At 37.2% G+C, this 25,890-nt stretch overlaps 2 protein-coding genes across 3 annotated transcripts in view; one reads left to right on the forward strand and one right to left on the reverse strand.

The window, feature by feature from the left end:
• Positions 1-765: 765 nt before the first annotated feature.
• Positions 766-25,817, reverse strand: TMEM59 (transmembrane protein 59). 2 transcript variants are annotated; one of them, XM_068539935.1, is made up of 8 exons: positions 25,467-25,817; positions 20,346-20,451; positions 18,822-18,916; positions 16,069-16,221; positions 14,391-14,472; positions 13,452-13,536; positions 10,761-10,869; positions 766-1,405 (listed from the first exon to the last, which is right to left on the reverse strand). In XM_068539935.1, exons 1-8 carry the CDS (start codon positions 25,656-25,658, stop codon positions 1,250-1,252), a joined length of 978 nt encoding a protein of 325 aa, XP_068396036.1. In that variant the 5' UTR covers positions 25,659-25,817; the 3' UTR covers positions 766-1,249. The 2 variants fall into 2 exon arrangements, with proteins under 2 accessions (XP_068396036.1, XP_068396037.1); XM_068539936.1 differs by having other exon boundaries at positions 13,452-13,533; positions 25,467-25,815.
• Positions 25,580-25,890, forward strand: part of TCEANC2 (transcription elongation factor A N-terminal and central domain containing 2) — a 38,583-nt gene continuing 38,272 nt past the window's right edge. Inside the window, exon 1 of the mRNA XM_068539940.1 lies at positions 25,580-25,845. The gene's annotated coding sequence lies outside the window, so the exon portion shown is untranslated. The remainder of the gene's footprint in view (positions 25,846-25,890) is intronic.

The following is a 25,890-nucleotide window of genomic DNA, read 5'->3' on the forward strand; positions in this document are numbered from 1 at the left end:
GGTAAATCCAATCCATTTCTCATGTTTTATAACTGTTTTCTCACAAAAAATCAGAAAGAGACAACTGCCTGACATACTTTCTAACCCTCTTCCAAATCTAGACAACCTACTATTTAAAAAAGCAAAACCTGTATTTTGTGACCAAAGCCTTACTTGATTAGTTAATTGTATTTTCTTTTGACTCAGAGAAAGCTAATGACTAGGCTGAAGGCAAGTGTGTGACTCACTCTTTATTCAAACAGCACTACTGCAGTTGCCGGTAATGCCCATGTGAGTGAGGAAAGTATTGGTTAGCAAAGTCATTTAACATTTCACGTCTAATGACACTGAATCTCATTAAGACTGTGGTGTACTATGTTACTTGATGTCACTCTTATTTTTGTATCTGTATTATTGATAATAATAATAAAGGAATGATAATAACAGTTTTTGCAAAGTGAATTCTATACTTAATTGTGCAACACGAGAGTCTAATTCTTACTATCAAAATGAAAAGCTTTCTCTGATAATATCTTTAACTTATATGCTTTCTAACAGAGAAAAATAGTTCTTTGGAAAGATCCATCCAACAAAAAAATCTATAGCCTGTGCAAAATAACATAAAATGCATTTGTGAGAGAATCATTTTTGCTTTAATTTGCTCCCTGATCATCATATAGCAATAAACAGACATAGAACATTTCCTGATTATCTTCTGGGTTGGGTAGGGGTGAAAGGGAAGATCTGGAAAATTAGGAGTATATTAACTCAAATTTCAGCACATAATTATTCAAATAAAATTTTAATGATTTCAGTTCAATACAACTGAAAATGTAGTGTATTAAAGGGCATTTTCTACAAAATTTCAAATTACAGGTTGTGGGCCATTGCTGAGCAGGAGTGTCATATCCTACTGAGTATTCAACTTATTAACTACGGTGATTGACATGGTAGGAGGTGGGGAAGAACAATGATCAGCTCACAGAATTTGGCTAAGAAAGGAAACAAACAAAAACAATGCAAATAATAATTAAAATAGCACAGATATTAGTAAAATAAAAATACAATCCCAAATATCCATCTCTTAAATTACTAGAAAAAAATTACAGGTAAAGTTACAGCAAATACAGTCGTCACAGATTTGGGTAACTTTATTTGCATTTAATAGTGATTTTTAAGTCCTATAGCCAATGAAACCATTTTAAAAAGCACTATGAGGAATGGGAATTTAGATGTCTATACACTTTTCTTAAAAAAAAAAAAAAAAAGCTTAAATTTCTGAATGAGCAAGATTCACTTTTGCAGGTAGAGGCCCTGCTTCTTCATAATCTTCACCTTTAGATCTAACAACCACAAGAGAAGAAGCTGGATATCTGTTTAGCTTTTGTTCATTCATGAATTCCAAGTCACCATAGATACTCAGCTTCTGCAAAAAACAATCAATGAACATTAGCAATTTGGATAATTAGGAACCTCTCCAAGTAAGTCTTCAAATAGCAATTTAATCTGTGGTTATTTGGTAAAAAAAAAAAAATTTCTATAAACATCCTCAAAAATGCTTTTACTCAAAGTGTTAACAGATACGTGATTCCGTTCCCAGTGGATGGCCAAAGAAAACTTTTCCACATGTACTGACTTAAAATACTTAGAAGTTAACAACTGAGCATCAAGAAAAATTGCTCAGGTTTAAATGGAGTAAGTGAGGTCATACAAGAGCATGGATTCTGGATGTTTGATGCCTTAAGTGATCAATTCCTTTAAGATCTTAGCTCTCCAACCAAGTGGTCAAATGATTTGGGGTAAGTTTCTCTGCTACTAAATGTTCTAAATTAACATATATGGAAAATGGTATGTACTATTTTAAAAGGCTGTGAGTAGAACAAAGAATGTACATGAAATACTTTAACATTGATAGAAAGGTCTTGAGAAACATATAAAAGCTCAAATTATTACTAACATATCCAAGAAGATAGATACTAAAACGAAAGAATGAAAGCATAACACAGAATCAGTGCAAATGTCATAAAACTCACTGAAGTATAATGGAAATGTCTAATATCTTTTGAGAGTAGGTCTATTTAGATATAGGTCTATCTCCTAAAGGAAAAAAAAGAAAATGAAAAGTTTTTACTAACAAATGGGATAGCTTTTGTTGTTAATGCATATGGCAATAAATCTCTGATTCTGTAAGTTAAAAACTGAAGTGCTGGGACTTCCCTGGTGGCTCAGTGGTTAAGAATCTGCCTGCCAATGCAGGGGACACGGGTTCTAGCCCTGGTCCGGGAAGATCCCACATGCCGCGGAGCAACTAAGCCCGTGTGCCACAACTACTGAGCCTGCGCGCCACAACTACTGAAGCCTGCGTGCCTGGAGCCCGTGCTCCGCAACAAGAAGCCACCGCAATGAGCAGCCCGCGCACCGCAAGGAAGAGTAGCCCCCGCTCACTGCAACTAGAGAAAGCCCGCGCACAACAACGAAGACCCAACGCAGCCAAAAATAAATAAATAAAATAATATAAATAAATTAAAAAAAAAAAAAAAAACTGAAGTGCTGACATTATTGACAGGGCAACTGACTATATTAAAAAGACAGACCCACACAGAAGTACCTGATGTTGGAAAGGTGCTTTTAGAAGATGCTGAATAAAGAGCACCTTCAAAAGTTTAACTATCTACAATACCAATACATGCTACAACATGGATGAACCTTGAAAACATTATGCTAAGTGAAAGAGGCCAGTCACAAGAGACCACACATATTGGTCGTCTATGGCTGGTGAAGATGCTTGGGAGGAAATGGGGAGTAACTACTAGTATGAGTTTCCTTTTTGGGGTGATAAAAATGTTCTAAAAGTGATTGTCATGACGGCTGCTTACTTGAAGACATTTCAGATGTGCTCTGCTGTCTACTGTTTCAAGGCAACAACTATCCTGCACCAAGGAGGTGGCCCAGTACCTGACACTTTTTCAGTAAGAGAATATTTTCAACACAAATTCAGTGGTTGATGGATTGGACATGGATCTGATACACTAAGGCCTCCTTAAAACCCAAATTAATATGTGATAATTTGCTCTGGGGCACAATGAAAGAAAAACTTTCACAACTCTAACATTTAAAAACCTTGAAACAGCGACCAGGAACTGTTCAAATGATTTCAAACATCTATATGGAAGAAGCTATCTAGAAGATCAGGGAGAAAGAGTAAAATTCGTGCAGAGAAATGGATGGGAGCATATGGATAACCTCTAACCAGTATGTTCAGTGATTCTGTGGCTACTCTGTATTCTCAAATTACTAATCAAATACAAGGGTACAATAGAGGTATTTTCAAAAGTGTTACCTTGGGAAGTTTATTGCCCAAGTACCCTTTATGAAAAAAATTACTTAAGGAGGTCAAGCAAAAGTAAAGAGGAAATCAAGAAAGAAAATAACATACAAGAAACGGTAGCAACTGAGATGACTTAGAAAATGGGAAGAAAGCCAGAACAAAACAAAAATGGGTTCCATAAAACAGATATATGGAAGATTCTCCTGGGAACACTTTTAAGTAATTCAGGTTTATATTTGCCAGTGTTCTAATAGAACCAGTGTTCTACTCTGAATATTTATATAATCATAATATTGTAAATGCTGCCTAGTGGATTTTAATTTTTCAGATCAACCTATGAAAGTATATATACAGAAGAATGAGTATATTTTATTGTCAAGGATCATAATAATTAATGAAAATTGAGACAGTATGAAAAGGGAGAAGGAAAGGCAGTAATGAGGAATCAACAGAAATTTGTAAAGCACTCACTAAAAGTATACAAAATAATAATATACATTATAAAAACCAGCAACTGGGGGCTTCCCTGGTGGCTCAGTGGTTAAGAATCCGCCTGCCAATGCAGGGGACACAGGTTCAAGCCCTGGTCCAGGAAGATCCCACATGCCACAGAGCAACTAAGCCCGTGCGCCACAACTACTGAGCCTGCAAGCCACAACTACTGAGCCCACGTGCCACAACTACTGAAGCCCGTGCGCCTAGAGCCTGTGCTCTGCAACAAGAGAAGCCACCCCAATGAGAAGCCCGTGCACCGCAACGAAGAGTAGCCCCCGCTCACCTCAACTAGAGAAAGCCCGCGCACAGCAATGAAGACCCAACGCAGCCAAAAAATAAATAAATAAAATAAATAAATTTATAAAAAACAAAACAAAACAAAACAAAACCCCAGCAACTGAAGAGATGGAAGTGAGAGACAGTATAAGGGAACTAAACTCATCCTTTAGTAGGAGGACATCAGATAATGTCTAAAATTGATAAAACAAAAAATAGAAGATAAAATTGTAAAATGGCAACTGCTTGGAAAAATTTTTAAAAACTATTGACTGGTTTATCTGAGAAGTGAGGAAGAGGAAGTCAATTTTATGTCACATGTATTACTTCTAAAAGTTAAAAATAAACTCAATTAGTATGTATTTGGGCTTTAGGCCTGCCTTTGCCACTAACCAGTTATGCAATCTTAGATAAGTTACATAAATCTTTTCTAAAACTCATTTTCTTAACAGAATTTAGATTAAAAAGCTATGGCATTTACATCGTTTTCTGATTGTCTCTCTTGAGACTTAAAGCTTTTAAACAGCTAAGATTCTTAGTCTTTTTTTTTTTTAGACAAATAATGTTTACTATAGTTTAAGACATGTTTCACCCTACTTTTTTTTTTAATTAATTAAATAAATTAATTTATTTCTGGCTGCGTTGGGTCTTCGTTGCTGTGCGTGGGCTTTAACTAGTTGCGGCGAGCGGGGGCTACTCTTCATTTCGGTGCACGGGCTTCTCATTGTCGTGGCTTCTCTTGTTGCGGAGCACGGGCTCTAGGCACGCGGGCTTCAGTAGCTGTGGCTCGTGGGCTTTAGAGTGCAGGCTCAGTAGTTGTGGCGCTCGGGCTTAGCTGCTCCACAGCATGTGGGATCTTCCCTGACTAGGGATCGAACCTGTGTCCCCTGCACTGGCAGGCAGATTCTTAACCGCTGCGCCATGAGGGAAGCCCCCACCCTACTTCTTGAGTCGTTGCAGCCTTTAACATTTAACTTTGTTCCACCTTCATGTTATTCTTCATTGTACCTCTAATCTCTTGAACAGGGCCTAGCACATAGTATGTTATCCGTAAGTGTCCGTGATTTACTAACATGAATGTTATTTGAAGTCTTCTAAAACCTTTCTTAACTAACCATTTGAAATCAGATGATCATGGTCTTGATAAATAAGAAAAAAGAATGCAAACAGATAATGAGATAACACTGAGGCAGCAGTTATATTATTATTTGTTGCTTTGGCAATTTTCTGAGGCTGCCTGGTCTCTACAAAGGAATATCCAATGTTGCTAAACCCTGTTTTTATAAGTCAGGTCTGACCTGCCTGACAAGGACCACTGTGAATGACAACTCTTTATTATCTTAAATAGACAGCTCAACAAGAGAAAAGCATTATTTCATGAAGTTTCAAAAAAACGACATCATAAATGTGAAAGAACAGGGAAAAACAGTGGAGAAAAAAGGATCAAAATCTTTGTCACTCAAAATGATACTGCTTTAAGATCAACAAATGCCAACTCTTTCTGGCATTACTATGAAATGGTATATGATTAGTACCTACTATATACAAAACAGGCTAAGGATAAATTATTTCAGAACTTCCCTAAATAAAAAAAATAAAGCTGCTCATAAGTTTCCAAGACCACATTCCTGGCCCTTATTAGCACCATTTTAAGCTTTATTTGTAGTGACTGAAAAGGAAGCTTTTTATATTTCATGTTTGAGCTCAAGATACCAGGTCCATACTGAAGAGAAACATTCTCTCAGCAGGTTTATGATTTCCTATAAACACGTAGGATTATATATATAAATAATATAACAAAATATAAATAACATTGCTCATTGCTTGTATTACTTAAAATGGAGTCTCATGTTAACTATGGAGAGAGGTCAGAAGTAACTTATGTTCCAATAATAAAATCAATGAAAAGGTTTTATGAAAGTAAAGTTTAAAATAGGTGGCTTTTGATTAAGAAAATCTGAATAACTTTCCTAATGCTAAATTCTCAGCTACTTTTACAATAAATAAAGGAGAAAATACCAGGGAAGGAGTATTTACACTGCAATATTTTAAAATAAGAAACATTAATATTGAAATAGTTTATACAGCTTGTTTTTTCTCCTTTTTGTTTTGGCTGCGCTGTGAGGCATGCAGGATCTTAGTTCCTCTACGAGGGACTGACCCAACACCCCCTGCAATGGAAGCACGGACTCTTAACCACTGGATGGCCAGGGAAGTCCCAGTTTATACAGTTTTTTTTTTTTTAATATACTTTATTTATTTATTTATTTATTTTTGGCTGTGTTGGGTCTTTCTTGCTGTGCACAGGCTTTCTCTGGTTGCGGTGAGCGGGGGCTACTCTTGGTTGTGGTGCACAGGCTTCTCACTGTGGTGGCTTCTCTTGTTGCGGAGCATGGGCTCTAGGCACGTTGGCTCAGTAGTTGTGGCTCACGGGCTCAGTAGCTGTAGTTGTGGCTCAAGGGCTCAGTAGTTGTGGCTCGCGGGCTCTAGAGTGCAGGCTCAGCAGTTGTGGAGCACGGGCTTAGTTGATCCACGGCTTGTGGGATCTTCCCGGACCAGGGCTTGAACCCATGTCCCCTGCATTGGCAGGCGGACTCTTAACCACTGTGCCACCAGGGAAGTCCTATACAGTTTTTAATTGTGAAAACAAATCCACTAAAATGGCAATATGAAATAGTTCTGGATGAGTGATTTTTTTTCCTGCTTCTTTATATATAACTTTATAAATTCTATACCAAGTGGATAGAATTTTTATAATTAAAAATAGTTGAGAAAACATTATTACTTAGCTAAAGTGTGGTTTCAGATACAAAGTAAAGCCTAAAAGCAGTGAATTCAAATGAGTGTTTTCGCTATATTTTTCTAGAAAATGTATCTTAGGAAAGCATAGGCTCTTTGAGGGTGTCACCATACTTTTGATTGTTAAGGACAGGAAGAAGAGTTCTAGAGAGGGGAAAGAAAGTGACACCCATATGCAGATATCAGGAGGGAATGTAATAGCTGCCAACAGGACTCCACGTATGGTTCTGATGCTTTAGGCTTTATGATCCAGGGGCCTGGGCATATGTGGGAACAACGAGGCGTTCTACAAACAACTTAAAAATAAGGGGAAAGAACTTCTCACAGAATCAAAGCTATACCATCAAGACAAAATTTATCACAGCAGAGACAACATCTAAAAGGAAGAAAAAGATCAAGAGTAATCTGAAAGGGAGGGACAGATCCCCAGGTCTGTAAGATGTAACCAAAACCACAATGTGAAGCACTGTTATGTCTAAACAACACCAGAAGAGGAGGTCAATTCCATAAGTCAAGTAAGGAGGTAAGAGAGGAAAAACTATGAAATGTCCATCTAAGAACTGTTTCAGTAAGAGAGTTTGAGCATCCTGGCTCAAAAACATGAAACATGTGGTCCCAGTGGTGTTCAACTTCCTAGTGTCAAAAGAGGTTACACAGAAGATGAGCTCCTGATACAAGTAACATAATCAGCTTCCCTAGTGATGATTCCAGGTTAACTAAAAAAAATTAAGGGTACTGGCTTTGGAGTCAGACGACCTGGGTTTAAATTCTGGTTCTACCACTTACTAGTTATGTGACACTGGGGTAATAATACGTTCTTTCTTTCAGTTTTCGTATCTGGAAAAGAGGATAATAATAGCAGCCATCTCACAGAGTTACTGAAAGGACTAAATGAGCTAATTCATATAAAATGCTTAGAACGGTGTCTAGGAGAAAGTGCTCAACATTAGTCAGTAGTCCTGGGAACCAGAAGCCAGGTAGTGGTGATTTTATCAAGGTAAATTCCACCTGAGGCCAGTAATTCAATCTTTCCAGGAAATAACCACACCAATCTCTACGTGTATCTTTCTTTTACAAGGGGCATCCTAGAAGTAAAGAGAAGGAATTGTGCTTATTGGAAGGAATAAAGTACCACAGTGTCAATAAAGATTTACTACTGGGTTTGTAGCTTTGTTGCCATGAGGATTTAGAGTGCATGGGGCAGTTCAAAAGCAAGTAATAGGCAAAGGCAATCCTATGTAAGATGTGTAATTTCAACTTTATCAGGAACAATAAAATGATTAAAATATGGATATCAGAACTAAACAAGAACACAAATAGGTAATTAGCAAGAGGATGTTCAGATCATATCATAAACAGATGAGTTCTACAGAAATTTACCCATTGTCTAACACTTCCACAATTCAAGGTTCTTCCCAATCCTGTCTAACTTTATTCATTTGGTTTAATTTCCTAATTGAAGTTCTTTTAATCAAGTCAGCTGCTTACAGTCCTTCCCTGATAGTAGCTTATTCTTGTCTGTACCTGGGAATATTGTCCACCCTCCTGTCTCTGCTAATCCATACCATTCTTCAAATTTCCCTCCTTTCTTCTTTTCTCTCTTTTTCTATTGCATTCTGGAGGCATATGAGAACTAAAGTTTATTTCAGTTGGATCTGATGTCAATAGAATTTATTATCTTATGTTTAGTTATATAAATAATTTTCCTTCCTTGAAAGCTAAGTTGACTCATCAAATTAGACTTTTTTTTTTTTAGAGCTCAAAAGTCATTGTTTTTATTTATTTCTATTTATTTATTTATTTAAACATCTTTATTGGAGTATAACTGCTTTACAATGGTGTGTTAGTTTCTGCTTTATAACAAAGTGAATCAGCTATACACATACATATATCCCCATATCTCCTCCCTCTTGCGTCTCCCTCCCACCCTCCCTATCCCACCTCTCTAGGTGATCACAAGGCACTGAGGTGATCTCCCTGCGCTATGCGGCTGCTTCCCACTAGCTAGCTATTTTATATTTGGTAGTATATATAAGTCCATGCGACTCTCTCACTTCGTTCCAGTTTACCCTTCCCCCTTCCCATAGCCTCAAGTCCGTTCTCTACGTCTGCGTCTTTATTCCTGTCCTGCACCTAGGTTCTTCATAGCCATTTTCTTTTTTTTTTTGATTCCACATATATGTGTTAACATACGGTATTTGTTTTTCTCTTTCTGACTTACTTCACTCTGTATGACAGACTCTAGGTCCATCCACTTCACTACAAATCACTCAATTTTGTTTCTTTTTATGGCTGAGTAATATTCCATTGTATATATGTGCCACATCTTCTTTATCCATTCATCTGTCGATGGACACTTAGATTGCTTCCATGTCCTGGTTATTGTAAATAGAGCTGCAATGAACATTGTGGTACATGACTCTTTCTGAATTATGGTTTTCTCAGGGTATATGCGCAGTAGTGGGATTGCTGGGTCATATGGTAGTTCTATTTTTAGTTTTTTAAGAAACCTCCATACTGTTCTCCATAGTGGCTGTATCAATTTACATTCCCACCAACAGTGCAAGAGGGCTCCCTTTTCTCCAAACCCTCTCCAGAATTTATTGTTTGTAGATTTTTGGATGATGGCCATTCTGACTGGTGTGAGGTGATACCTCATTGTAGTTTTGATGCATTTCTCTAATGATTAGTGATATTGAGCATTCTTTCATGTGTTTGTTGGCAATCTGGATATCTTCTTTGGAGAAATGTCTATTTAGGTCTTCTGCCCATTTCTGGATTGGGTTGTTTGTTTTTTTGATATTGAGCTGCATGAGCTGCTTGTAAATTTTGGAGATTAATCCTTTGTCAGTTGCTTCATTTGCAAATATTTTCTCCCATTCTGAGGGTTGTCTTTTGGTCTTGTTTATGGTTTCCTTTGCTGTGCAAAAGCTTTTAAGTTTCATTAGGTCCCATTTGTTTATTTTTGTTTTTATTTCCATTCCTCTAGGAGGTGGGTCAAAAAGGATCTTGCTGTGATTTATGTCATAGAGTGTTCTATGTTTTCCTCTAAGAGTTGACAGTGTCTGGCCTTACATTTAGGTCTTTAATCCATTTTGAGTTTATTTTTGTGTATGGTGTTAGGGAGTGTTCTAATTTCATTCTTTTACATGTAGCTGTCCAGTTTTCCCAGTACCACCTATTGAAGAGGCTGTCTTTTCTCCATTGTATATTCTTGCCTCCTTTATCAAAAATAAGGTGACCATATGTGCGTGGGTTTATCTCTGGGCTTTCTATCCTGTTCCACTGATCTATATTTCTGTTTTTGTGCCAGTACCATACTGAAATTAGACCTTTTTTCTGAAACAAAAATCCTTTACCTTAACAGTATGTTTCTTGAGCCAGTTAAATTTTAATTACCAAGAAAGTCAAGACAGTTTTCCATCTCTTTCAGGGTATACCAGAACACATTACTCAAAATCAAAAGCTCTAGCCTTGCTGCTTCTAAAGCAGCAATTATTCCTTAACATTTGTGGCAATGTTAAATTTAAAATTTTAAGTAGTTCTACAAGTCTTGTTTCTTATATATCACCTTAGAAACTGATGTCAATGGGATTTTTTCAGTCTCAAAGATCTAGGGAGAAGAGAGACACTGTACTCAAACCAGCCGGCATATACTGGTCATTACGGTAGTTAGCATCACAGAAAATTGGTAAGTGATTCTTGTGCTGCGAACCTGTAATTCTCATGTGTGCCAACCCCGGTGTGTGATTAAAACCACCAAATCTTCTCTCATTCTATTAGTAGAAAGGTTTTGCGTTTCTAGCTAAACCAATAAGGCATTAAAAAAAGTAAATCATATGGCTCAGTCTTCAAAAGGCCTAAGAGTTGGAATTAAATTTACCTCAGAGGGAACATACTGCTCCACAGCTGTAGCAACAGTTGCACAACAAATCCAGAGCAATACCATCACGGAGAGGACAAGAGTCATGGTTAAAATCCAGCCGGAGTTACTGGGGGGGAAAAAAAAAATCAACAATTAGTTATGTTAAAATTGCATAATATAAAAAATAGGAGGCTCTTAACAGTTACAGGCAATCAACCTTGTGTACTTACTTAATAATATAATTAAAACTTTATGTGTATTTTAAAAAACATACTTATAGAAGAAAATATTATAATAGCTATTATATTAGGGTGATATGATGTCCTTTCCTCCATTACTCAAGTTTCTATAACATGGCTACGTTACTTTTATAAATTAAAAAATCAGACATACTGGCTTTCTACTAAATATATGAAATTAAAGCAAATTACTGTTAAGGGTATTTTTTAATTACTAAATGAGATAAGGCAAATCAAAGTGTCCTATAAACTGTACAGTGCTACACAAATGTCATATATTATTTTGCAAGGTATTAAGATAATACTTGCTTTAAGAAAACCCAATATTCCAAAGAATTAAGGTACATAATAGGTAAATTATGAAATGATCATTTGTTTTATAAATGGATTCACAACAGGCTTCCAGAAGTTAGCTTCTCTACTACATTTCAAATATTTAACTTAGCACAATTTACTTGAATTTCAACTTACAAGAGCATATCTATTATGAAGCATTCTGTATCCATTAGCACATATCTTAAAAAGATATAGTTATATTTTTCTTATGATTAAAATATCTTAGGGTAGAGGCCAGTTACAAGAATCAGCAACTGGAGTTTTTTCCATAAGTGACCTATTGTTTGCTAAACTATAGATTAAGATTTAAAGAACAAGTGAAGCTATTTTTAAAATGTTAGATTTAAAAGAATAACATAAAACATGACAAAATGTTAAAAGGCAATAAGGCATCAATAAGATGCTAGGTAATGCAGTATTAAGGATAAACTGTAGGGAATTCCCTGGCAGTCCAGTGGTTAGGACTCAGTGCTCTCATTGCCGGGTCCCCAGGTTCAATCCCTGGTTGGGGAACTAAGATCCGGCAAGCCGCGTGTCGCGGCCAAAAAAAAAAAGAATAAACTGTAACTTAAGATTAGATAATTACTTAGGTTTCATAAAACTTATTAAACTGCAACAAAAATCCAAAATACTGAGAGAGAGAGAAAAATTGCCTTTTTTTCTGTACAAGGTCAAAAGCAAGTTTAGCAATGAAAGGAAGGGAAAATTTAAATTCTCATTTCCTTATCCAGTCTTTAAAGAGTTTATTCAGTAAAAAGTATTAATTTTTAGGTTCTAATACAACCCTACTGATATCTGATAAAACCTCTCAAGAAACTATTTCTACTCTAAGAAATTACAGGAAGCATGTAGTGTGGACTACTGAAGTGTTACACTTGAGACAGAACAGTCCACTAGAGTATATACACACTTGTTCACCTCTCTACTCAAGTGCTTGGTCTGGTACCTGACACAGAGTAGATAATTATCACCAAGTGCTATGGCCTACTGTCTCTTTCTCTCTCTCTTTTTTTTTTGGCGAGGGGTGGGGAGTGGTTGCAGGGAGAAGGCTCATATCAGAACTTCTTGGAGGAGGAGAAGCATGCATACTTTGATAAAACCCTTCTCACCCTCAGAAGGCCTGATATTCCTTCCCAGGAGGGCACAAGGTACCAATTACCCTCGCCTGCCCACTTTCTCTTGCCACCCTTAAGAATCCTTGGCATGGGTACTTCCCTGGTCGTTGTGGTTAAGAATCCGCGTTCCAATGCAGGGGACGCGGGGTCAATCCCTGGTCAGGGAACTAAGATCCCACATGCTGAGGGGCAACTAAGCCTGGGTGCTCTAGAGCCCGTGCGCCACAACTAGAGAGAAGCCCACACCGCAACTAAGACCCGACAACAGTCAAATAAATAATTAAATTAAAAAAAAAAAAGAATCCTTGGCATGGAGATGACACTCAGTATAGAACACAAAGCCCTCCTTTATCTATAGCCCTTATCTACCTCCCGTAGCCTCCTGTGTGGCCATATAGATAAAAACAAAAATCCAACCCCCAAACCATTCAGACACACAGTCATCCCTTGGTATCCCCAGGGCACTGGTTCCAGGACTGCTGCCCCCTCCCATACCAAAATCTGAGGGTGCTCAATTCCCTTATATAAAGTGGTGTAGTACTTGCATATAACCTATGCATATCTTCCTGTACACTTTAAATCATCTCTAGATTGCTTATAATATCTAATAAAATGTAAATGCTATGTAAATACCATTGACCCTTGAACAACATGGATTTGAACTGTGTGGGTCTACTCATATGTGAATTTTTTTCAATAAATATTAAATTAAAGCCTAACTGAGATGTCTGAAGAAGCACATATCGTAACATAAATCAAAGACTCCCAATAAGAACAAGGATGCTTTTGTGCTGTGAAAAAAACTACCCGCTTGGGTTTGATTAAAGTAGTATGAGAATTACCTTTTAAACAAACTAAAATATCCAAAAGTACAACTTTGGATTTGGTAGGGAAAAGGTAAAAAAAAGTTTTCTACTTTTGAGCAGCTAATATAACTCTAAAATAATAAAAAGGACTGCATCTCTCTGATACAAGCCAGATTTTATCTCCTATATGCATAAGTGAAGATGAATACATACAGAGAGAGACATCTTAAAAAACCATCACGTTCTCCATCTTCAAGATAGTTCCTATGTGCTTGTGAACTTCTCATTTGCAGATCTGCTGAAATAATAAGGTACAAGTTTATGATATCCTATTTTCCAAAAGCTAGTCTCAAATGACTGCTTCTAGATATATACACTGTACAGATATCCAGCTGCTTTTGTAAATGTAATCTGACATATTTTATAATGAATGCAAGTTCCTCTGGCACATTAAAAAACCAACTGGATATTATACAACATTATGAATTTCCTATTTTACTTTCAAATTCTTATTGACATTGATGCTTTCTGTTTAATTATATTTCTGAATGTAATAATAGAATTTGGTTTGTTCAAGTCTAAAGTGAAAGATGGCCTTGTGTTATGTGCTGTCATTATCCACCCACCAAAATAATTAAAAAGTTAATAAAATCAGTATCTAAAATAAGGTATGAGCTAGCACATTTTAAAAGGTAAGCAGTTTTAGCCTGATGTTTTCTATTCCTATAAGTTTAAATTCTCTTCTAGCACAGAAATAAAAATAGAATAAAAACATATTTTCAGGGTAGTTTCACTATTTGGTTAGTTTGTTGGGAGATACCAGGATCTCTCATTAGTTCATACTCAAAACATCCTTCAAAGCAAACTAAATGTTTTTAGAATAGTGATTCTAAAGTGTGGTCCCCAGACCAGCAGCAACAGAATCCTGGGATTTGTGAGAAATGCAAATTCTCATGTCCTATCCCAGATCTAGTAAACTGGAAACTTTGGAGGTGGGGCTCAGAAACTGCTTTAACAAACTCTACAGATCCAATGCATATTAAGGTTTGAGAACCACAGTTTTAAAAATTATTTATTCACCTTCCATTAGTGTAAAAACAATCATACAACCAATTCTACCACCACCAGATTGCTACTTAAAATAAAACTTACAGGACATTTTGCTTAGCGACGGTTCTTTCAAATTTGTAGGCTCCTGCTCCAACTGTGGTGCATACTGGATTTCTGGCTTAGACTAAAATGATAATGAAAGCAATTAAGTCATTTGTACTTCTTCTTAAGCTTTTCTCAGTAGGAAGTTCTATAACATATCATCTCTACAAACATTCAAATTGAGAAAAAGTAACAGAAGTATGGTATAAAAAATAAAACATGTTAACCACAATATATTTTAATTGCACTTGCTAAACATTAGATCCAGTGCCTTGCAAAGAAACAGACTTCTAGCATCATCAAGAATTTAGTCAGTTTAATTTCCTGACAACATAAAAAAAAAAAAAAGAGGGACAAATTACAACATAGTACATTAAGTATCATACCATGCAAAACTGAGTTCTAATTCTGGTTGATCAGGAATAATTTAGCAGACTGCCAAAATTTCTGGTTAAACACATATTATCTTTATTCTTTCTCATCTGAAACATTCCATTCTTCCCTAAGTATGAGTAATTCATAAATTATAGCTCAGTGCTCCATACTTTACATCTTCCATGTAGCACTGATTCTCTGGAGTGGCGTTTTCTCCATCATAGCCACACTTAAGTTGACATAAAGAGAGAAACAGAGCTAATCTCACTTCTAATCAGGAATGAAGGAGGACTCCGCTCTGAGAGTCAACTTAAGCTTTAACTTAAGTAGCTTTCAGACACAGAACTTATTCATGAACTTAAAGAGAGAAAACTCCTTCTGTGTTTTACATATTACCAAATTAAGTACAGGGGACCCAAGACTCAGGACGATGCTAAAAATCACAGACTAGCCTTATAGTAAGCCACTCAATTGGCAATAATAATTAAAAGGTTTACTTTAATTATTACCTGAGAGAAAGCATCACAACATAATTTGTTGGCTGGTAAGTTTGAGGAATTTAACAACCAAATTAAAAGGAAGACAGCATGGTAGGGTGGTATATGAGCCTTGGAGCTAAAGTAACCCAGGTTTGAAGCCTAATTCTGTTACTTACTGGCAGCGTGACCTTAAATAAGTTAGACTCACAGTTTACTCATCAATAAAATAGTGATAATACAACCTCATGAAGTTGTTTGAAGATTTGAGATAATATATGTAAATGCCTAGTACACATGAACCTTCAAAGACGCAGCTATTATTATCATATCACATGGTACATAATGAGGTAGGAGAAAAGTTACCTCTCTAGAAGGCAATATGCTTCTTCAACAAGCTCTCTTATAAGAGTTATGAGAAAAAGCACTATTAACAACTAAAAATTATGTTCTATTGCTTTTCCCTAATATCCATATGTGATATAAATACACACCATAATTTATATTCAAACTACATTAATTTTTCTTATGTCTCATATCTAGAGGTTTCATTTTTATCAATTTAACCACTCTAAAATTTAGCAGATTCAGAGTTCTTGTAAGATAAGGAACAACAGGCTTTAAATAGGTTTCCAATGGGCAGAGGGAAGGGTAAGTCACATTGGGTCCTGATGCCCAATGTTTTAATGTAGGTTAGTAAGTAATTATTATTTGATGATAAATACTTGTAAGGGACTAAGTACATGGCTCTATACTAAGACATTCATTTAAGACATATACGTTACTACTGTCGGTATTTAAATGAATCTATGAAGCACAGTCATCACCTGGAATATAACTATTTTTCCATCATCAGCTTGAAGATAAAAAGTCCACGAAGACGTTATGAAGCTCTGTGCAGAGTCCATCATATCACTCCAGAATGACCTTACCAGAGTTAGAGGGAAGAGTAGATGCATTTTTGGCATCAGGGACATGAGCTTAAAAAAAAAATTAAATCATGAGAAATATATTATTTTTTATATATGTACATTCAAGAGAGCAACATAATCAAATCCTTATTGGGACAGAGTATAAACCATTAAGTGATTCTACCATAGTCATCAGCATTACAGTAAACTCTTCATTACCTATGCAAATTAACTATGAGAAGCTTAAAATCCCAGGATCCTTTAATTTGCGACCAAACACACTTATAAGCTACCTGTCACCTCTATCAAAATAACAGGCTTTTGAATTAGGTCCAAAAATGTGGAGAATCTTAAGATTTGATTAAATAAGGATTAGCAAGTCCTCAAGAGGTAGAAGGGGAAGGGACAAATCATACTATTCTCATCTTTAATGCTTTCATGTAAAATAAACCATGCTATAATGAACACCAATGGAAAAAAGGGAAAAATCAATCAAAAGAATATATGCATCATAAAATGTGAGGTATCTGACAACAGGGCGAGTGAGGGAAGTATTTATGGGCTGACTATATACAGTAAGCTACTGATGAGATTTTTACATTAATTGGTATCACCTCCCCTCCAATTCTGACTTCTTGACTTATTTAGCAGCAGTGGGCCCCTCTAGAGCACAAGTGTGGGATACAACTTGCTGAACTCTAGGGATAGCTTTGGTTCTGCTATATTCCAAAAGAGAGGCAGTATGGGGTATTAAGAGAGAAGAGTTTTTAGAATCAGAAGACCTGTATTCATGATCCAATTTTCCCACTTAATAGCTGTGAAATCATTCATTGATTAGTTCACTAAACAAGCATTCGTTAAGATTATAAATTTTAAGATTTTTAAACCATGTGTGTTTATTTATCACTGTATATCTGTGTTTAATCTGTATAGGACAGAGGTGAAACACAGGGTGATAACATGTGTATGGGAAAAGGCACATAACCGAAACTAGGGTGAGAGGTGGTTAAGAAGGCTTCGCAAAGGACATGACACCTGCCCTGAGTCAAGAGGATTCACTGAGCAGATGGGGAGTAGAAGGGACAGAGGCAAGAAATAATGTCATATTACAAACATTAAGAACTGTTCAGTACGTACATAATTAAGAGAAAAGGAAATAAAAATGGGTCTTAAATATTAGAAATTATGTTTAAAGTTACTCATAAGAGAAACACAAATTAAAACTGTAATAAAAGTACGTTGCCAAGGACTGGGAGGAGGAGGAAAGGAGAGTGACTGCTAATGGGTATGAGATTTCTTTTTTTGATGATGAAAATGTTCTGGAATTAGGTAGTAATGATGGTTGCACAGTTTGTGAATATACTAAAAACTACTGTACCGAATACTTCAGAATTTTATAGAATGAATTATATGTCAATTTTTAAATCTGATACAAATTCCACGGAGGGCAGTTTTGCTCTATTTCTCAAAATTAAAAATGCATATACCTCTTAACTCAGCAATTCTACTCCTGTGATTTTATTCTATAGATATAAATGTGAAAAATATGCAACATCATTTATAAATTTAAAAAATTAGAAACAACCTACATGTCCACAAATAAGGGACTGCTTAAATAAATGATACATCCATACAATGAAACATGTATGCAGTGAAAAAAAATGAGTAGACATTCTTTATTACTTATATTTTAGAAAAGAAAGAATACATGTATTCTTGTATATATATAAATTACCTCTGCATTGGTAACCCTGGCTACATTAATGGAGCAAAATGGAGTGGCTAAGAGATACAGAAGTAGGAGACTTTTCATTATACAGCTGATCCTTGAACAATGCAGGGGTTAGGGGTGCCAAAATCTGTGCATATACACAAATTATTGTTGGCTCCCCATATCTGCGATTCTGCATCTGAGAATTCAACCAACTGCAGATCATGTAGTGCAGTAGTACTATGGGTCACTGTATACTTTTTTTTTTAACCTTTTGAGTTTTGTACCATGTGGCTGTACTTCCTATGCCAGAGTTAATAAAATTAAAAAACTTTTCCCAGCATGTTTGGATAGAGTATGAGGGGTGGGGAATTATAAGAGATGATATAGAAGAGGTAATCAGGAGCCAGGCTGTGATAAGTGGCTTGGACTTAAACCTGTATGTAATGGGGAGCTACTGAAGTATGTAAGATAGGAGAATGACATGACTAGACTTCCATTTAGAAAATAAATATCTGGACATAGAAAATAAATATCTGGACACAGACTAAAGGATGGACTAGACGGGGCTGAAGTGGGAAAATAGATTGGAAGTTAATTTAGTAATACAGATGAGAAATAATGATGATTTGAGTTAAGGCAATGGCAGATGGGATGAAAAAAAGGAACTTTCAATTTTTCTGAGCCTCAGTTTTTTCATATGCAAAATGGGGATAATATTGTCACTGGACCGAGAAAAAAACCAAAATGAGATTATAGGTGTGAACATACCTCTTAACAGTAAAGCATTATACAAACGTAATTAAATCAATTGACTTTTCTATTTGCAAACATATCATTTGTTTGCTGAAGACTAATTATAAAATACAACACTAAAATAGGATCATGTGGGCAATACACATTTCAATACAAAGTGCGATCTAAGCAGTCATTTCTGAAAGGCAGAATTGCTTCGTACTTGTTCTTGTCTCAATTCAGCAAATGGCAGCTGATTCTGGCAACCAAGGTGACAAGCATATTGCTCATCAGATTGGGAATATGCTTCTGTACATGCTGGAAGAGAAAAACAGTCAAATTACAAGAAAAAAAGAGAAGGAGAGAAAGAAAAGGGAGAGAACATTGGCATCTTATAAAGAAATTTTATAAAACTCCGTATCTTCTGCCTCCCACAAGTCAGATCTTCCAGGTATAAATCTATTAATTACATACTCAGGCTCTGGCTACATGATGACATTCATATGAGGTGATCCTCATAGCTAAGGTTTGCATAGTGGAAAAAACACTGAACTGGCATCCTGAAATTCTGGCTTCACCACTTGTTGGCTGTGTATGTGACCTAGGTGGAGCTGTTTAACCTCTCTATTGATTTCTGTATGTCTAAAACTGAACTACCACCACCTATTTCATGGAGTTGAACAAAATAATATACTGTAGTAATTTACACAAATATATGATATTACTGTTAGGAACTGAATCACTTAGTTGAGAAGCAAGGGTATTCACATGGCAAGGAAAAATAAAACAAAGCAATCAGTCTAACATCCTAAATTCTGAGAAAACTGAACTTAGAAAATGTTCCACAGCAGGATTCTAAAGTTGGAATGAGTCTCTACCATATATACTCTTCATTTAGTTCACTAGAGCCATTTCTTTCCTGTGATATAACACTTTACCACTATAACAATTTTATTTTTCTTTCCACCCAGTCATGCATTTGTAATATACTTCCCAAAGGTGCTAGATAATAAACTGAACCGCATTATGCACATATAAAGATGGCCATTTAGGAGACTGAGCCATAAAAAAAGTTTATGATATCACAGAGGCTAAATGTGAGTACTGGCATAGTGATAGGGAGAAAGGTACCTCCTGCTACACTGAATAAACAGTGTAAGGTAATGAATGGAGAAAATTCCATTACAGTTCTTTAAAAAGCTAAATGTCAATTTTGTCCTGATTACAGGTTTATTTTATTAAACACATCATTTTTGGTAAAAGGTAAGAACAGTGGTTTAAGAGACGACAAAAACTCTGGTTACTTCTTTTATTGGCATGACCCACAAAGAATACACTATTAAATACTGAGTCAAAGGCCTGATTCAGTAAAAAACTTGGAGCTAAGTCAACTAGCCTATGAATGAAAGGCTTAGGAAAATTATACCATCCATTGAAAAGGTAGTGATGAATTATAAGAAGGGTAATTACTATTGCATTTGTCTAAACCAAATGCTTACTTAAACAAAGGTGTCCTATCCACAGCATAAAATAAACATTGTCTCAATAAATAGATGAAACTTAAAGCCCATGAAATTTCTAGCAGTAGCTACTAAAAAGTTTAACTTCATAATAATTAAAGTATGCTGGATGAATAGTTTAAACAGTATGCCTGTCATTTTCTGAGGAAAACACATAGAAAGCATAACACAACTCAAAGAAAACACCAATGTTATATACTGCTGATGTCATTAGCATAGCATCTTACCAGATTCACATTCCAATTTGGTCCGATTTAAATCAATTCCATCATCCACAAATTGACAAATTGAAAACAGCCTGCAACCTCTCTGACATGCGTACAACTCCTCTTCCTAGGGAGTTCAAGAACAGGGAGGATTACCAAAAACTAGCATTTTTCCTTCAGGGGGAAAAAAGGTCAAAAAGAAAGCAAAGTTAATAGGGTTTATTATAATTGTCCAACAAAAGATTTATGACTGAAAGAAAAATGATAGGAGCCAGGTAATACCAAGACCTTTGCCATACAAAGAAGTTTTAGTTTCTTATTTTAACAGTGACATCCAAAATAAATAAATAAACTAACTAATAAATAAATAATAAAAGTGATATCCAAGAAACAAACCTAGTGGGTAAAAACATCACCCTTTTCCCATATTCCATAGTCATATTTTGGGGGGAAAAGTTGAAAATAAAAATAACAGTGACATAATCAGAACTTTAATAGAGGTAGAAATGAGTAAACAAGTACTTTAGGGACCAATGGTGTACTTCTGCCACATAAATATTTATACGAATCATCAGGCTTATCAGGAAAAGTATCACGACTAGCTTCACGTGGCAAATAGTGCCATAAAGGCCCCCACAAAGTGAGGTATACATCTAAGAAAATGCTTAAATGAAAGGATTTTTTTAAACTTGGTTTACCTGAACTGAGAACACAAACAAGGCCAACATGTGACATATGGGAAAGGCCACTGGAATCAGCCAGACTTGGAATAAAACCTTTTAGGTCAGTGTGTACAAGTTACTTTACATATCTAAATCTCAAAAAGGAAATAAAAGCTATAAATTATCTCCAAACCCCTCAATAATGCTGGAAGACAGCTATTCCTAGTGCAGTGCCCGGGACACTGAAGGTGCTCAATAAATGGTAGTAGTGTTAATCATAATAATTGGTTTTAAAAATAGAAAACAACAGTTATAAGCATCATTGCATATGTGTGAGAGCTCAAGATAGGAAAGACTCTTCATCGCTGGAAAATGTGAACTGCTTAATAAGACTAGTGACAACATCTTCAACAGGCTTTTCTTTGGTTAAATGTATATATAGTATTTGAAACAAACCAGTACATGTGGGGGAGCCCCCTCAACTTACTGTGTAGTTCACTGTGTACAAACTGGCAGGCACCCAATAAGGAAGGAAACAGCATGTGCATATACCAGTTAGCAACCAACGGAATACAAAGGTATGCATTTCTTTCCAGCAGGATTAGTAAAATTTATGTAGCAGCAACAATCCATTAAGAGGAGATGGCTGCAGTCTAATATTAAACAAGCTTTATTACACAACTTTGAAGGTAGTGCATTTTTGGACTTCAGTTCTAGCTGCATTTATTGTTATGGTGAAATTGAAAGAGTTAGCAATTAAAATAAATTTCATACCTGAGTAGCTTTTGCAGGCTTTGTAAAACAGTGGAAGAATTCTCTTACGTCTTTGGAGCACCACATATTTCCTTATATTGCATAGGGGAAGCATGAGCTCATTAGTATGAGCTATACTGCATACCATTTCATTTTCAGATATGTTTTCATTTGTTAAACCAATCCAATAAGCCCTCCAGTACCATTTTCAGAAGAGACTGTAGCATGGTGAAAGAGCCTAGGTTCAGGAATTAGCCCTGGTTAGAAGCTCAGCCTCACCACTTATTCTGTACAACCTTGGGCAAGGGACTTAATCTCTCTCAGCCTCAACTCCTTAGTTGTAAAACAGTGACAAATTCATATGCCAATCTTGAAATATGAGGATTTTATTTTATACTTTATTATTTTATTTATATATTATCTTATATCTACATAATTAACATTATGCTATACTAATAAGTAGACATAACATTAATAATATATTTCATGAGCACCCATAATGTGCCAGGCATGGTGCTAACACTTAATGTATCATAGGATACCTGGCACAGAGCAGGCACTCAATTGATAGCTATTAAAAATCATAACCTTATTCCAAGTAAGTGTTTCATGTTCTAGATAATATTTCATGCCCTATGTATCCAAAGTGACTGGCAAGCTTATATAAAATAGACCTTCCCTAATTTAGAGCACAAGGAAATGGTGATCCCCACCAAACTGAATACCAGCTAAATAATTAGAAGGAAACTTAATGAATCCTCCTTAAAGAAGGAACCCTACTATCTATAGATTTCACGTGCATTTTCTTATCCTGAGCTAAGTCAGGCTAACTATTCTCCTTCTTATTCAGTATTACTAATATACTGTATGTACCAAATTGGTTTTATGACACTGGGCAAAGGAAATAACTATCTATTGCCATGTGTTAGGCACTGTGCTAAGAGTGCCATGTATACTATCTTTAATCCTCACACTTGCTCTGCAAGGTGTGAGGTGTTTTTTTTTGTTTTTTTTTTATAGTTGACAAAATGAAGTCATGATAAGTTAAGTAATCAGCAAGGACGCACAGATAGTAAAAGTGAAGCTGGGGGGCTTCCCTAGTGGCGCAGTGGTTAGAGTCCGCCTGCCAATGCAGGGGACACGGGTTTGAGCCCTGGTCTGGGAAGATCCCACATGCCGCGGAGCAACTAAGCCCGTGCGCCACAACTGCTGAGCCTGCCCTCTAGAGCCCACGAGCCACAGCTAGTGAGCCCTTGTGCCACAACTACGGAAGCCTGCACGCCTAGACCCCGTGCTCCGCAACAAGAGAAGCCACCGCAATGAGAAGCCCGCGCACCGTAAGGAAGTGTGGCCCCTGCTAGCCACAACTGGAGAAGGCCCACGTGCAGCAACAAAGACCCAACTCAGCCAAAAATCAATCAATCAATCAATCAATCAATCAATCAATTTACTGAAAAAAAAAAATGAAGCTGGGAATGGAACCCAGGTTTGTATGGTTCCAGAGCCCACACTCTGTTAAAAAATGACCAAGCTAGCTCTATAATTATCTTTGTTATTAACATGACTTATGTCTCCTGCATTTGGACCCAGACAAGTTAAGCAATTATACTTCTGAGGAAAGTTAAAGGGTAAAATATAATAATTTTAAGTATCTACTTACAAACAAGTAAAGTATCCTACTTTCTTGAAACAAATAATTAATTCTGAAAAAGAGTCATTAAAATGAGAGCTCTATCTGCCAGTCACAAATACCAGACCAAGAGAGGCTACAGGACCTTGTAAATTCATCTAATTTCTTATAACACACACTGCTTTTTCCTGAACTGTAAAGCACAATAATTTGAAGGAGGGCTGACAGACATCAGTGAAATAAGTAAATTAAATATTTGTCATAATACAACTTTATTAACAGAAGGCACCATAATACAGCCAGTTTTAGGACTGAATTCCTATTACTCCACTACTTCTTGGCTATGTGACCTTGGGCAAGTCACTGAACCTTTCAGAGCCTCGATTCCCTCAACTGTAAAACCCAACTTTGCAGGGTGAGAATTGGGGATAATGGAGGTAAATCTCCCATCATACTGGCTAACAGAGAGCAGACAGTTAATAAATTTTAAGGCCAGGACACACAGGGAGCCAGATGATTTAGAGTTCCTGGGGAGAACAGCTTTACTGAATAAGTAAAAGACACTTAGATATCACATCAATTGTTAGAAACTAGTGGATATTATAAAAATATCTAGAGGTTTCAGAAATGTTTATCCTTTTGAATTGTTTATTCTCGCAGCATATGTATTCAAAAAACTACAAATTTGCTAGGAAAATCTCAGAAAAAAAAACCCAAAACAACCAACACATCCAAACACTAGAAAGATACAAAATAAGTCTCTGCCCAATTCCAGGCCAAATCAATATTAGTTTCCTCATACAATCCTCTTACTTATGAGAGGTTTATAAGAAGAGAAAAAAATAATGTATCCAGGAGCAGTACACATGGATTTGAAAGTCTGGAAGTCAGAATTCCTCATTTCTCTCTCTTGACTGCTATATTTGTCTCTGACTGAAAATTTGATAATCCCCTCTCCCACACTTTTTCTTGAAAATTGATAATCCTCAAGCAATGTAAAATCCAGCAGTAAACAAACATACGGGCAGTGATAGCATTTAGGACTTCAGAATTTCAAAAGCCTGAAAGCACTTGCCAATAAGGAACATCCTAAACCTGTCACTTTGTAGTTTGAGAGAGCAAAGAGGGCTAGCCACACAGTTAAGCATACAGCATAGGGAAGATGAAGGAAAAGCAAGGGCAAAAAGACCAGCAAAAGCTCTCATAAGGAAAGGCGGGGGAGGAAGGATGATATACCCAAATTATATATTTGGAAGGGTGGGGGAGTCACCACGCAATTTAGGCTGTTGAGTCAACAGTTCTTCTAGAAGCTGCAAAACAACTCGATTAGCGGAATGGAATTAAAGGAAAGGCAGCACCTGAGGGCGGACAAGGAGGGGAGGAGGGGTCACTCTGTCTGTTAAGTTGTGATCCCCCTACGAAGGGCAGTCTCATTTCTTTCCCACTCCACTTATTCCCTCTGTCTTCTGCTGCACTGAATGGTAAGTTCTCTGAATGCAGCAACCTAACTGCTTTTTCTCTAAGCCATTCCAGTCCCAGTGTGAGCGCCTTGTACAGTTACTCAACACAGGCGGAAAGCCCTTCCTGAGCGTCTCCCAACTCCTTGATGTATTTCATACTATGGTGGAATTGTCTACTTGTTTCACTCCAGGAACAGACTGCAGGCTCCCAGCCCAGAGAGGCGCTCAGGGAACAGGGGTTAAGAGTTAACATTTTCTGGGCTGGCGTATCTGCAACTGCCCCCCTCCCCCCCGCCGTCCCTGGAAGGTGAGGACCCCGCATTAATCATCTAGATACTCCTCCCCCTCCGAGTGTTCGTCTCCCCTGCTGCCCCGCAAGGCCCCAGAGAAAGGGGTTGTGTCTTGCTTATTTTTGTGTCCCCAGCCTATTACAGGGTAGGTGCGGCACAAACTTCCGGTAATTACAGCAGAAGCGCGGTGCGGGTAAGATTAGGGAAGAAAACAGGAGCCACACAGATGGGAGACAGCGGTTGAAGGGTGGATTCAACAGTCAGGCTCCCAGAGCCGACAGAGGTGCGGGAGAGCGGAAAGATGGGAGACCACGGAAGGGTTGTAGCCCGGTTTGGACGGGCCCTACCTTGGGGTAGGTGTGCAAGGGGTAGGTCAACTGACAGGCCCGGTGACAAGACGCCGTATCACCCAAGACCGAGTCAAAAGCTTCAGCCGAAGCGGTCCCCGAGCCTCCGGTCAGGGCCATAGTCAGCAGCAGCAGCAGCGGCGAGAGCCCCAGTTGGGCCCTGACCCAGAGGCTCTCCTTCGGCGCCGCCATTTTGTTTGCCTCTGTCACAGCACCTCAGCTTGTTGCTGTTTTCTTTTCAGATTTCCTCCTCCTTCCGGGACCAGCCCCTTCCCAGTCCTGCGGGCCGCTGCTTCCGCCTCTGCCGTCCTCTCAGCTCCGCCCTGACCCGCCCGAAACTGCCGCCTCTCGCCCCACCTCTAGGTCTACGAACTTCTAGGTTGGCGAGAGGAAGTGGGTCCAAACATCGCGAGTACTAGAGCGA

This window comes from Eschrichtius robustus, chromosome 3 (assembly GCF_028021215.1).
Source record: "Eschrichtius robustus isolate mEscRob2 chromosome 3, mEscRob2.pri, whole genome shotgun sequence".
Classification (NCBI taxonomy): domain Eukaryota; kingdom Metazoa; phylum Chordata; class Mammalia; order Artiodactyla; family Eschrichtiidae; genus Eschrichtius; species Eschrichtius robustus.